Here is a 14218-nt window from a genome sequence, read left to right on the forward strand (position 1 = left end):
ATTTGTATCTATTTGTGCCGTCAACTCATCTACATGCATTTAGACAAAGAGCTTTTAAATTTTTTTAAAACCGTTCTTTCCTGCTAGTTTCCTCTGTCCTACAAACTCACTTTCTACATTTTTGCTTTCTAATTCCAGCTTTACTCCCCTCTCTACTGAATCTATTCTCAGATTCCTATCCCCCTGCTGAGCAAGTTTAAACCCTCCCCCACAGCACTAGCAAACCCGTCCCCCTCCCCCCCCCCCCCCGTCACGAGAATATTGGTCCCGGCTCTGTTGAGGTGCAACCGTCCGGCTAGTACAAGTCCCACCTCCCCCAGAAGCGGTCCCAATGCCTCAGGAATCTAAAGCCCTCCCTCCTGCACCATCTCTCCAGCCACGCATTCATATGCTCTATCCTCCTATTTCTGTACTCACTAGTTGTGGCACTGAGAGTAATCCGGAGATTACTACCTTTGAGGTCCTTTAAAATTAGGATTATAACTACTTTGTTCTGTTTTCATTCAACTGATCGGTAAATAGTCAACATATAAAAATACTGTAGTGAATCAACTTTAATCAGCACATAACGACACATCCCTTTGTAAAATCATTACCTGTTCTGCTCAATTAAAAGCTTCAGTGTATTTGGGTTTGTCAGTACAACATCTGCATCAAGGCTGAAGTAATAATCACATCTGGGATCCTGGCGGCAGTAATCCCTACATGGAGAAAGGCAGAGGTCAGTAAGAGACAGTAAAATTATACTTTGCTTGTAACCACAACGCTGATCTACGTTAAATCACTGTCTTTAGTAACGGAAATAATCACAAAGTTTCATTTTTTGCTGTTCAGTATTTGCTGAAGTCATTATGTTTATTTTGGGAGGTTTAAAAATAGAAAAAAAAATTACAAACTAACTTCCAGAAAAATCTTAGAAGGGAATTTGCTTGTCCAATGCTTTGGTACATTTTTTTTTAAAAAGGGCTAATATTTTTAATAACTTGTCATATTTCCTGGCTGCTGCCTTGCATCAGATTTTCCCGCCTGGCTGCTGGTCAGCCTCAGTCAGGCCGGCTGATACCCTTAATATCCAAAAATCTATCGATCTCTGTCTTGAATATACTCAAAGACTGAGCCTCCAAAGCCCTCTGGGACAGAGACTTCCAAAGATTCACCACCCTCTGAGTGAGGAAGTTTCTCCTCATCTCAGTCCTAAATGGCCTATTAAATCAAGATCATGTAAAGTGTATAAGCCAGTGGTCTGATCATCTCTCTTTTCTTCTGTTGTGAGATTTGGCCAGTTTATAGATGCCGCAAAGACCGTGGAAACTTTAAACTAGTGGATCGTCAGATGCCAAAACAAAATTCCAGATACTGATGCCGTGGCTCATGCTAGTCTGTCAGGAATTAAGGTCAACTGGTCAAGCCTCAAGAGAGGATGATCTGGACATGTATTGAGGATCAGCCCAAGGGGATTTCTAGCATTATTAGGATGCATTCAAACGGAGCCTAAAAAACAGTCGGGAATCCTAGGAGCAGCTCGAGAGAGCCAGATGACAGACTGCCGCCTACAACAACAACTTGTATTTATATAGCACCTTTAACTTGGTAAAATGTCCCAGTGCACTTCACAGGAGTGTTATCAAACAAAAGTTAACCTCAAGCCATGTAAGGAGGTCTTAGGGCTTTGGTCAAAGAGGTAGATTTTAAGGAGTGCCTTAAACAGAATGAGAGAGGGGTAGAGAGGTGGAGAAGTTTAGGCAGGGAGTTCCAGAGCTTAGGGCCCAGGCAACAGAAGGCACGACCACCAATGGTGGAGTGATTAAAATTAGGGATGCTCAAGAGGCCAGAGTTGGCGGAGCGCAGAGATCTCAGAGGGTTGTAGGGCTGGAGGAGATTACAGAGATAGGGAGGTGCGAGGCAATGGAGGGATTTGAAAACAAGGATGATAATTTTAAAATCGAGGCGTTGCTTAACCGGTCAGCAAGCACAAGGTTAATGGGTGACTGGGACTTGGTGCGAGTTAGGACATGGGTAGTAGAATTTTGGATAACCTAGTTTATGGAGGGCATAACATGAGAGGCTGGCCAAAAAAAGCATTGGAATAGTCATCATCATCATCATAGGCAGTTCCTCGGAATCGAGGAAGACTTGCTTCCACTCCTGAAGTGAGTTCTTTGGTGGCTGAACAGTTCGATATGAGAGCCACAGTCCATGTCACAGGTGGGACAGATAGTTGTTGAGGGAAGGGGTGGGTGGGAGGGACTGGTTTGCCGCACGCTCTTTCCGCTGTCTGCGCTTAATTTCTGCATGCTCTCGGCGTTGAGACTTGAGGAGCTCAGCGTCCTCTCGGATGCACTTCCTCTATTTAGGGTGGTCTTTGGCCAGGGACTCCCAGGTGTCAGTGGGGATGTTGCACTTTATCAGGAAGGCTTTGAGGGTATCCTTGAAGCGTTTCCGCTGCCCACCTCTGGCTCGTTTGCCATGAAGGAGCTCCAAGTAGAACACTTGCTTTGGGAGTCTCGTGTCAGGCATGCGGACTATGTGGCCTGCCCAGCGGAGCTGATCGAGTGTGGTCAGTGCTTCAACGCTGGGAATGTTAGCCTGAATGAGGATGCTGATGTTAGTGCGCTTGTCCTCCCAGGGGATTTATAGGATCTTGCAGACACATCGTTGGTGATATTTCTCCAGCAACTTGAGGTGTCTACTGTACACGGTCCATGTCTCTGAGCCATACAGGAGGGCAGGTATTACTACAGCCCTGTAGACCATGAGCTTGGTGGCAATTTTGAGGGCCTGGTCTTCAAACACTCTTTTCCTCAGGCTGCACTGGATGTGGTGTTGGATCTTGTCGTCGATGTCTGCTCTTATTGATAGGAGGCTCCCGCGATATGGGAAATGGTTCACGTTGTCCAGGGCCGCGTCGTGGATCTTGATGCCTGGGGGCAGTGCTGTGCGGCGAGGACAGGCTGGTGGAGGACCTTTGTCTACGGATGGTTAGCGTAAGACCCATGCTTTCATACGCCTCAGTAAATACGTCGACTATGTTCTGGAGTGGTAACAAAAGCATGGATGAGGGTTTCAACAGCGGATGAGCTGAGGCAGGGACGGAGTCAGGTGATGTTACAGAGATGGAAATAGGCGGTCAGTGATAGTGCGCACTATGTGGCCGGAAGCTCATCTCGGGGTCAAACACAACACCAAGGTTGTGAACAGTCTAGTTCAGCCTCAGACAGTTGCCAGAGAGGGATGGAGTCGGTGGTGAGGGAGTGGAGCTTGTGGTGGGGACTGAAGACAATGGCTTCTGTCTTCCCAATATTTAGCTGGAGTAAATTTCTGCTCATCTAATACTGGATGTCGGACAAGCAATGTGACAATTTAGAGAGAGTGGTAGGATCGAGAGAGGTAGGACTGGGTGTCAGCAGCGTACATGTGGAACCTGTTTCTCTGTTTTACATAGAAACATAGAAAATAGGTGCAGGAGCAGGCCATTCAGCCCTTCTAGCCTGCACCGCCATTCAATGAGTTCATGGCTGAACATGAAACTTCAGTACCCCATTCCTGCTTTCTCGCCATACCCCTTGATCCCCCTAGTAGTAAGGACTTCATCTAACTCCCTTTTGAATATATTTAGTGAATTGGCCTCAACTACTTTCTGTGGTAGAGAATTCCACAGGTTCACCACTCTCTGGGTGAAGAAGTTTCTCCTCATCTCGGTCCTAAATGGCTTACCCCTTATCCTTAGACTGTGACCCCTGGTTCTGGACTTCCCCAACATTGGGAACATTCTTCCTGCATCTAACCTGTCTAAACCCGTCAGAATTTTAAACGTTTCTATGAGGTCCCCTCTCATTCTTCTGAACTCCAGTGAATACAAGCCCAGTTGATCTAGTCTTTCTTGATAGGTCAGTCTCACCATCCCGGGAATCAGTCTGGTGAATCTTCGCTGCACTCCCTCAATAGCAAGAATGTCCTTCCTCAAGTTAGGAGACCAAAACTGTACACAATACTCCAGGTGTGGCCTCACCAAGGCCCTGTACAACTGTAGCAACACCTCACTGCCCCTGTACTCAAATACCCTCGCTATGAAGGCCAACATGCCATTTGCTTTCAGATGATGTTGCGAGGGACAGCGTGTAAATGATAAATAGGAGGGGGCGAGGAGGTAACCAGGAGTAACGATGCGGGAGTGGGATGAGAAGCCATTGCAGGAGATTCTCGGGCTATGATTAAATAGATAGGAATGGAACCAGTTGAGTGCAGCCCCACCCAGATGGACGATGGTGGAGAGGTGCTGGAGGAGGTGTGGTCAACTGTGTCAAGGACTTCAGGCAGGTAGAGAAGGAATAGTTCACCTTTGTCACAGTCACATAGGATGCCATTTGTGACATTGATAATAGCCCTTAACCAACACAGATGGCTCTTTGAGGGCCAAAACATGTGAAGCTGCAAATAAAAGGAGAAAAAGGAGAGGGAGAGGAAGAGAGAGAGAGAGAGAGAGAGGAAGGAAGGAAGGAAGGGAGAGGGAGAGGCCAGGGGGCAGAAAGGAAGGAGAGAGAGAGAGAGAGAGAGAGAGAGAGAGAGAGAGAGAGAGAGAGAGAGAGAGAGAGAGAGAGGAAGGAAGGAGAGAGAAGGAAAGGAGAAAGGAGAGAGAAGGAAAGGAGAAAGGAGAGAGAAGGAAAGGAGAAAAGAGAGAGAAGGAAAGGAGAAAGGAGAGAGAAGGAAAGGAGAAAGGAGAGAGAGTGGAAGGAGAAAAGGAGAAAGAGGGGAAGGAGAAAAGGAGAGAGAGGGGGGGAAAGGAGAAAAGGAGAGAGAGGGGGAGGAAAGGAAGGAGAGAGAGAGAGAGAGAGAGAGAGAGAGAGAGAGAGAGAGAGAGAGAGAGAGAGAGAGAGAGAGAGAGAGAGAGAGAAAGGAAGGAAGAAAGGAAGGAAAGAAGGAAGGAAGGAAGGAAGGAAGGAAAGGAGAGAGAGAAGGAAAATGAGACAGAAATGAAGAAAAGGAAGGAGAGAGAGAGGGGAAGGAAGGAGAGAGGCTAAAGGGGAGAGAGGGAGGAGAAAGGAAAGTGAAAGAGAATGGACCAGAGAGAGAAAAGAAGACAGGCAAGTGAGAAAAAAGGAAAGAGAAAGGAATGAAAGCAAGAGAAAATAAGGAAAGGGAGAGAAAGAGAAGAATTGAGCAATCAGACTGAAGCAAAGTTTGAAGCCAGCTGTACTAGTTGGGTTACATCTGTCTCCCATATATCGGACTAATAAGCCCCACAGGAGTGTGTGGGAGATGACATATTATGCCTGGTATAACATCACTGTTGTTCCAAAAAACAACCAATCGGTTCCCCAAAACGTAGCTTCCCTTTAACAGAAAAACTGGGAAAATACAACCTCAACATCATACGTGATATTAAATCCCAGGCATTTAAAGAGATAATATTCGAATGGCAATCGCTCAGACTTGTGCACTTTCCTCTTTATCCAATGATTTGTGAACACGATCTAAAACTAGAAATTTAAAAATTGGTTGAAGAAACATACCAAAATTTCTCCACCAATATTCACCATGAAGTTGTGTGTGCCTTACTCTGACAAAATAATGGTTTGGAATCTCAGTGTACAAAGGGAGATGTGACAAAAAAACTGAATGGTTAGTTTTAAGATTCAATGGCTGGAATTTTAACCCTTTGGCGGGTTGGGGGTGGGGCGCTCGGAGGGGGCGGGTGGGGGAGGGGGCGGTGCGCTCGGAGGAGCGGAGAGGGGGTGGAGTGGGGTGCTCGGAGGGGGCGGGGAGCTCGGGGGGTGTGTGGGGGAGGGGGCAGGGCGCTGGCAGGAGTCAGGAAATCCAGCAGAACAGGTTTCCTGCAGGCCCTGCCGAATCTAATTTGCATTTGAAACCCGTGTTTCGCAGCCCCAGGCGGAGGGGCTGGCTGCAGGCAGGCAGACAGAGGAGGGAGGGATTGAGTAGAGTGGGACTGGATTATAGGGGGACCGGAATGTGATGTGGGGGGGGGCAGAGTCTGGAGACTCGCCTGCTGGGAGCGGATTGGTTGCCCTCCTTCCCCCGTTAACACTGGAAAGGGGCGGGTTGCAGGTCGGGATTCAGATTTTTAACACTTTAACTTCCCACCCGACCCGACCGCTTTTTGGAGTTAAAATTCCTTCCATTATTGCGAAAAGCAGCTCGGTTACGTTGGAATAGTGAGCTGAAATAACTTCATTACAGACAGGAAGTAATTCCTCCCGATATGTTACTTCCTCTTCGCTCCATCTAATCATCATCATCAAAGGCAGTCCCTCGGGGTCGAGGATGACTTGCTTCCACACTAAATGAGTACTCAGGTGACTGATGAACTCATTTTAAACGGTGGAAGATGCCTGTGCATGAATTCTTTTAACGTGGGGTGGCCATTGTACTCCAGCCACTCCATGGGCTTGACGGAGCAAGGTCCTGGTCCAGGGGCAAGAGGATCCAATACAACTGGAGACCAGGCTCCGCCGCATGTGCCAATACATACACACACACTCAAACATACTCCTACTGTCCTCCTTCCTTCCTCCTTCACACAGGACCTCTCCCTACGTGGAATTCACAGTCCGCAATGTGAGCCTCATGGCCTCTCAGCCTCGCTATTGGCCCGTGTTGCGCCTTCCTTGGTCTGTCCACGCTGCTCCACCTCTGGGCTACAACCTCTCTGCTCCTCCGTGCCTCGTCCGTCCTCTCCTCTCCGCTTTCGATCTCTGGACCTCGCCAGTCCCGACATCCGCTCACCGCTGCCCCTCGCCTGTCCCTCCCCCCGCCGTTTGCCGGTCCCCGACCCCCGCCAGTCCCCGACCTCCGCCGTTCCCTGCCCCTCCCCCCCGGCCGTTCCCCGACCTCCGCCGTTCGCCCCCCCCACCCTCCGCCCGTCCCCGGCTCCTCGCCCGTCCCGACCTCCGCTCCCCGGCGGTCCCAACCTCCGCCCCTCGCCGGGTCCCTCTGTCCGCTCTCCACCTCCACTCCTCGCCTGTCCCCGGCGAGCCCCGACCTGCACGATGTTGATTCTGCTGCTGCGGGTGGGGCTTGTTTTGATTGGCCCACAGCTCCAGCCTCGTGCTCCAAACTGCTTCTCTGACTGTCCCACTAATCACTGGTCAGGAGACTATACCCTTGTTCACTGAAACAACCTTGATTGTCAGGTCACTTGCTTCCCTCTAAAAAGCAGATACAATTGAGCCTACTAATTTCAGTGCAAAGGTTGCCATCATTTCCTCCCATGACATCACTTTTAGTTTACTTGAGATATTTTCCATAAACCTAATCGTGATATAATTTAAGCAGAATTTATAACAGGAAAAAAAAGTTATGATCTTTGAGGTGTCCTAATACAAAAAAAATTTAAAATTAAAATCAGTGAGAGAAACGAATAGTAAGAATGAGTTTACTGTATACATTTCAAAAAGCAAGACTCTCGAAATTTCAGTAACACTTTTTCAGAGTAATACATCACTCCTTCATATTTGTTTTAAATGTATTTATCCATTATTACTTTTTTTAAAAAAAGATTCCTAATTGCCAATGCAAACAAATAGAGGTGATTCACTGAAATCCTCCTGAAAGCTCTTGTGTAAATCATTTAAAAAACGCCAATTTGCTCAATTGAGGAAATAATGGGAGTAATGAAAGGAGCCAGCCTTCAAAACTGTGCCACGATTTTTGTAGCAAAAAAATATGGTTGTGCTTATAAGAGATGCTTAAAAAATGTTAATTATTAAATTGTTACACTGTACAATTTTGGAACTGATCCCAATGTTACTTGAAGTCAAAACAAAATTTGGTTAAATATCAGTGAGGCATATTTAAGTGAATGAGTTGATAACTTTTCACAGACAAATTGGAAAGTTCAGAGCCTGACTATATTGAAGCAGGATGGAAATGGTCGGTGAATGTTTGGAATCGCTGTAACTTAACCCCCACCCCATCCACGATGTGTGTTCCAGTAGAAAATAAAATTACAGTACTTGAATGTAGAAACTCACATTCCCATATTCCTGGCATCTCCTTCACTCAGGATTTCCTCAGGACCCACAAACTTCACTTTAAGTTCATTTTTGTGTTTCTCCCAGAACTTGTGCATATGTTTTTCATGATAAACTTCCTAGAACAGAACAGAGTTTAGGAAACAGAATTAATGACCCGGATTTTGCAGTCAGCGGCGAACGCACGGCTTATAGCTGCCCACAGACCTTTAGTGGACACTTGCGCGACAACTTATAGTAATTCATAGAATCATAGAAATTTACATCGTGTCCGCACCGGCTGACCAAGAGCTATCCGGCCTAATCCCACTTTCCAACTCTTGGTCCGTAACCCTATAGTTACGGCACTTCAAGTGCACATCCAAGTGTTTTTTAAATGTGGTGAGGGTTTCTGCCTCTACCACCCTTTCAGGCAGTGAGTTCCAGACCCCCACCACCCTCTGGATGAAGACATTTCCCCTCAAATCCCTCTAAACTTCAGCCCAATTACTTTAAATCTATGTCCCCTGGTTGTTGACCCCTCCACCAAGGGAAACAGGTCCTTCCCATCAACTTTTGCCAATTAGAGAGGTATTTCTGCAGCACCCTCGACAGGAGAACCGGGCAAGCAACAAGTTGAAGAATCCTGACTGAGCCACGCAGAGTTGAAACCAAGAAGCCTAAGTTTGAATATGTAATATTGTGTCCAGAAAGCAAAACAAATTGAGGGAAAGAAAGATGGAATTAAGAGAGTTGAAAGAGACAAAGAAAAAGTTAAAAAAATATATTTAAAATGTTTTTAAAATTCCAACAATAATTAAAATCTGAAAGAATGAGACTCCATACTTCATTGCTCAGTGCCAGAGAAGTTATTTGGCAGTAATTGGGACTTACCCCGCCATTAAAAATTCACTTATACTTGAATGGACAAGCCCTAACTTTCTCTGGCCTGTTTAGTGGGCAAGTACCACAGCTTCACACCCCTCATGTATTTTAATGCTAAATCATTCAGCAAAGTACCGACATAGCGCAGTTTGTGGAGGAGCAGGGCAAATCAGACAGCAATCTGATTCGGGTTGGAAATCGGTGGTTAGTGGTGTGCCACAGGGATCGGTGCTGGGACCACAACTGTTTACAACATACATAAATGACCTGGAAGAGGGGACGGAGTGTAGTGTAACAAAATTTGCAGATGACACAAAGATTAGTGGGAAAGCGGGTTGTGTAGAGGACAGAGAGGCGCTGAAAAGAGATTTAGATAGGTTAAGCGAATGGGCTAAACTTTGGCAGATGGAATACAATGTTGGAAAGTGTGAGGTCATCCACCTTGGGAAAAAAAAAACAGTAAAAGGGAATATTATTTGAATGGGGAGAAATTACAACATGCTGCGGTGCAGAGGGACCTGGGGGTCCTTGTGCATGAATCCCAAATGCAGGTAATCGGGAAGGCGAATGGAATGGTGGCCTTCATTGCGAGAGGGATGGAGTACAAAAGCAGGGAGGTCTTGCTGCAACTGTACAGGGTATTGGTGAGGCCGCACCTGGAGTACTGCGTGCAGTTTTGGTCACCTTACTTAAGGAAGCTTTGGAGGGGGGTACAGAGATGATTCACTAGGCTGATTCCGGAGATGAGGGGGTTACCTTATGATGATAGATTGAGTGGACTGGGTCTTTACTCGTTGGAGTTTAGAAGGATGAGGGGTGATCTTATAGAAACATTTAAAATAATGAAAGGAATAGACAAGGTAGAGGCAGAGAGGTTGTTTCCACTGGTCGGGGAGACAAGAACTAGGGGGCACAGCCTCAAAATACGGGGGAGCCAATTTAAAACCGAGTTGAGAAGGAATTTCTTCTCCCAGAGGGTTGTGAATCTGTGGAATTCTCTGCCCAAGGAAGCAGTTGAGGCTAGCTCATTGAATGTATTCAAATCAGATAGATAGATAGATTTTTAACCAATAAGGGAATTAAGGGTTACGGGGAGCGGGCGGGTATTTGGAGCTGAGTCCACGGCCAGATCAGCCATGATCTTGTTGAATGGCGGAGCAGGCTCGAGGGGTTAGATGACCTACTCCTGTTCCTAATTCTTATGTTCTTATGTTCATGTTAACCTCCTGATTTCCACGTTTTATAGCGCATATGTGGATGCCAAAAGTTCCTGTTTGATTTACACCATAATAACGGGAGGCGCCAATAGCCTCACAGTTACACTTTCCGCGAAATCCAGGCCAGTGTTTAAGTCAAAACCACTGTCCACCAAAGTATGGACAAAAAAAATCTATTCTTATCGGTGGAAAGCTAACTTTCACGCTTATGTTTAAAGAGCTACAGATGTAAAACTGCTGGCTTAAACAGAACTGCATTGAAGTTTATTACAAATTCCAATCGGGAGGTAAGGGCACAAGGGAATTGCACATCCATTAATGGACAACTCACTTTATTGTGAATAAAAAAAGTAAGCTTCTCTCTTGGATAATCGATGGTCAGTAGTCGTTCCAAAAACTCTGGAAGGAAAGGCGTTGGCGTTTCAATGAATATGCCGACAGTCACACTCGGATACTCCTAAATGACAAATACATTGAGTCAGATTAGTCACATCGAACCTCTTTTGCCAAGCATGTTAAACTCAAGACGCTCGGGCAAACACCAATCAAATTATTTCACATGACATCACTCAAGGTATTTTCACCCCAAGTGCATTTTTAATCAAACAGACATCATTCTATTTTGTACCCTGCAAAACGGAGTGAATTGCTCAACTCAAACCTTCTATTAATATTTCTACAAAACATTGACAAAATAGAGATAACATTTTCCTTTGCAGCTGCAACTGCCTCGGAAGTTTTATTTTAACCATTACCCTGCGGACCAGAAATATCACATGGTTATGTTCAACAAATCCCACTCCCTCAAGGTCTCAAGTGGTGCTACTACAAAGCAATGATTTCTTGAAGTTATTCTAGACCAGTAATGCAGGACAGTTGTGAAAAACAGAAATATTTACATAATGTCACACACAATCTGAAGGGAATTAGTGTGATGGTAGTTCATAAAGGAGGAACGGCCTTGTGAGGTTGAAATAATTTGTTGGTGGTTGATCGTTATCCAGTCTGGTCTACATTCATGCCTGGGTCAAATGATTTGCATATATGTGCAGTTTCATAAACCACAAATATAAGTAAAATATTACTGATTAAGTACAATAAACATGTAAAATAACAACTTGCATTTATATAGCATCTGTAACCTTCTCAGAGCATCTACTAGGGACAGACAATAAATGTGGCCTTGCCATCCATCACTAAAACAAACCTACATAAAAATTTGCCAACTGTATACAGTAATGCTGTGAAAATGCATTGCGAGCTTTAAAGTAGAAATTGAAGAAGCGACATGACTAGCAGTGGTGTCCTAGAATGGGGTAGAGACAGGTCAGAGGATGCTCAATGTCCACAAAGACACGTTCCCACCAACCCTCCCTTTCAAATCTACCAGATCCTTGATCCCTCCCCTAAACACCATCAGATCCTAGCCGCCGAATGATACCAGACCCTCGTCACCACCTCAAATGCTACCGAAACCAAAGATTCCCAATATACCTATATTCCACAACCTCAACCACCAGATTCCTCCTCAGTACTTCCAAAGCCCAGGACCACACCACAACAAGATTAAGATCCTGTGATGTACGTTTCACTATTCAAAGATCCCAGGAGTCCCTTCACACTGCTCACATATCGCAGGACTACCTTAATACTTCTACACACTGCAGCTCCCCTTGCCAGGTCTCCCAGACCTAGGGAGCACATGAATACACTCCCCAATGTTCCACGACCCCACTGCTGGAGGCTGTCTGTGCTGATTTTCGGACAGACATATATTTAGGCAGCCAGCGCTCCCCGCCAGAGACAGGCAGTGATCTCTTTAATATATTTAAATAGGGGTCAAATATCGCATTTCAGACCAGAGGCAATTTTGGTGTCAAAAAGAACATAAGAAATAGAAGCAGGAGTAGGCCATACGGCCCTTCGAGCCTGCTCCGCCATTTAATACGATCATTGGCTGATCTTCGACCTCAACTCCACTTTCCCGCGCGATCCACAAATCCCTCGACTCCTTTAGAGTCTAAAAATCTATTGATCTCAGCCTTGAATATACTCAACTACTGAGCATCCAAGCCTTCTGGGGCAGAGAATTCCAAAGATTCACAGCCCTGAGTGAAGAAATGTCTCCACATCTCAGTCCTAAATGGCCAACCCCTTTCCTGAGCCCATGCCCCATAGTTCGAGACTCTCCAGCCCGGGGAAACAGCCTCTCAGCATCATCTTGTATGTTTCAATGAGATCACACCTCATTCTTCTAACCTCCAGAGACTATAGGCCCATTCTACTCAATCAGCACTACTTCTGCAACCCGCCAACAATCCATGGGTAGTCAGGAGGGTCAATTTGCAGCATTACTTAAACTGCAGTAAAGCTGGAAGTAGGCTGGGCAATGACGTTTTCTTCATTCTTTTTGGGTCTTTTAAGCCTTAAAGGCTTCCTTATGTTTAACTCCTTGTTAGTTGGTGTGCTTTTCCTGCTGCTTAAATAATTTCAGCCTTCCACTCCACTCCACTGGCCCACATCAGTCTGTGACCCATTGGATTTAGCCCTTAGTCACCCCACCCCTAATGTGCGACGAGATACGAAAATCCACTACACTGGTTTTAGCAACTTAATTAACAAGACTTTTGTATAGGGTGTAGTGATGCTCTCATCCAAAGCTGAACTAATGATATGGCAAGATGCCTGCTGTAATATCCCTAACCAAGAGGCCTCAGAAAAAACGTCATCAGTCAAGTTCAAAGGATCAGTGGGGCACTGTGAGCATAAGACAGACGATAGATATCCAGATGTTCACACTTGTCCAAGCCTACTCATCCCCCGACTGATACTAGCCTTCAATTTGTGGCCAGCGAGGCACGACAGCTACTATCTTAACATTGCTTAGTTCAAATATTACCCCATTACACTATATTTAAGCACGGACAAAATTAAAACTCTCATACAAAGTGTTTAGAATTTGAAGCAGGATGAAGCTTGGCTTCCACACATCCTTACATAGTTCTATGATTTATAAGGCTGGGAGTTCAGCTGCATTGTATCAGAGCAGTGAGTGTGATCTATTGAATTTAACAATGGAATTTAATGTGGATGGACAAGAACCATTGCCGTCCTCAAAGGATTAAATGGTGCAGTTTTCCTGATGCTGGTACATCTCCTGCCACAATAAGAAAAAAAATATACAGACTTTACGTGGGCTAAAAAAAATTGATTGTTTTATACTACAGTATCTGAACTTTTGACTATCCTCACTGTTCTGCGCAATTTATCTTACAAATAACAGAAGGTGAAAACCCACAGACACCCACATTCTCTCCAAGGAATTGAACCTTTCCCACTTAAAACTGTTCAATCAAACTACTCTGTACAGATTTTGACATAATATTCCTGATGCCATTTACAATCCCTTTCAGCCGATTAACAGCTGGCATGAAATGTCATGCTGGGAGAGGTCACCGCGACTCAGTTTGTAAGAATGAGAAACCCTGACGCCCCAGTGCTGAAAAGGAGACATATTGTTCCACTCATCCATCTCAGCAGTTCAACAGGTCAAGAATGAAACACATTCCAATCTTTCAGCTGCAATCCTTCATCCAGATTCACAGCACTGTCCTCATTCATACTCCAACGTCCAATTCTCTACACATGTGGCCTTGGGTCTACCGCCTCGATCCCAGTGGAAATATTAGCACCTAAACAATAATCGCAGTGTCCTTAAGGAGCTCTTGATTATGGTCACACTCAGCAAAGCTGCTGACAGACTTCAAAGGAAAACATATGATGATGCAGATATTTATTCAGCTGCCCGCACGCTTTGAACCTGGTTACAGACCATTGGGTGGACTTTCTGGTCTGGGTACTTGTGCTGCAGGATCAGTATCCTGCAATAACATCGGCCACCCCCTTGAAATCAGCCCTAATTATATGCAAGCTGTGAGCTCCTGGCTTGGTTTCGGCTTTACACTGCAGGCTTGCCAAAGGAGAGACAGACTGGAATAAATGCCCAGACCTAAAGGGCTGCAACTGCTAATTAAAGAGAAAGTGATCACTTGAAGGCACAATTCTGGGAGGCAAAAATTTGTGGGGGCAGGAAAAGAAGTCTGTCGTCAAGTGATGGGAGTGGCATAGGACCCACGCCCCATTTGCTGG

The 14218-nt window shown here is 45.5% G+C and overlaps 1 protein-coding gene across 2 annotated transcripts in view; it reads right to left on the bottom strand.

Annotated features, from left to right (window-relative positions):
• The window catches only part of plod2 (procollagen-lysine, 2-oxoglutarate 5-dioxygenase 2), a 181640-nt gene that overhangs the window by 47020 nt on the left and 120402 nt on the right, over positions 1 to 14218 (bottom strand). For both annotated transcript variants that reach the window (XM_070883673.1, XM_070883672.1), the window contains exons 9-11: positions 10401 to 10526; positions 7989 to 8107; positions 597 to 701 (exon numbers count right to left, since the gene is read on the bottom strand). In XM_070883673.1, coding sequence (XP_070739774.1) covers positions 597 to 701; positions 7989 to 8107; positions 10401 to 10526 — 350 coding nt within the window. The remainder of the gene's footprint in view (positions 1 to 596; positions 702 to 7988; positions 8108 to 10400; positions 10527 to 14218) is intronic.

Source organism: Pristiophorus japonicus, chromosome 6 (assembly GCF_044704955.1).
Source record: "Pristiophorus japonicus isolate sPriJap1 chromosome 6, sPriJap1.hap1, whole genome shotgun sequence".
Taxonomy (NCBI): domain Eukaryota; kingdom Metazoa; phylum Chordata; class Chondrichthyes; family Pristiophoridae; genus Pristiophorus; species Pristiophorus japonicus.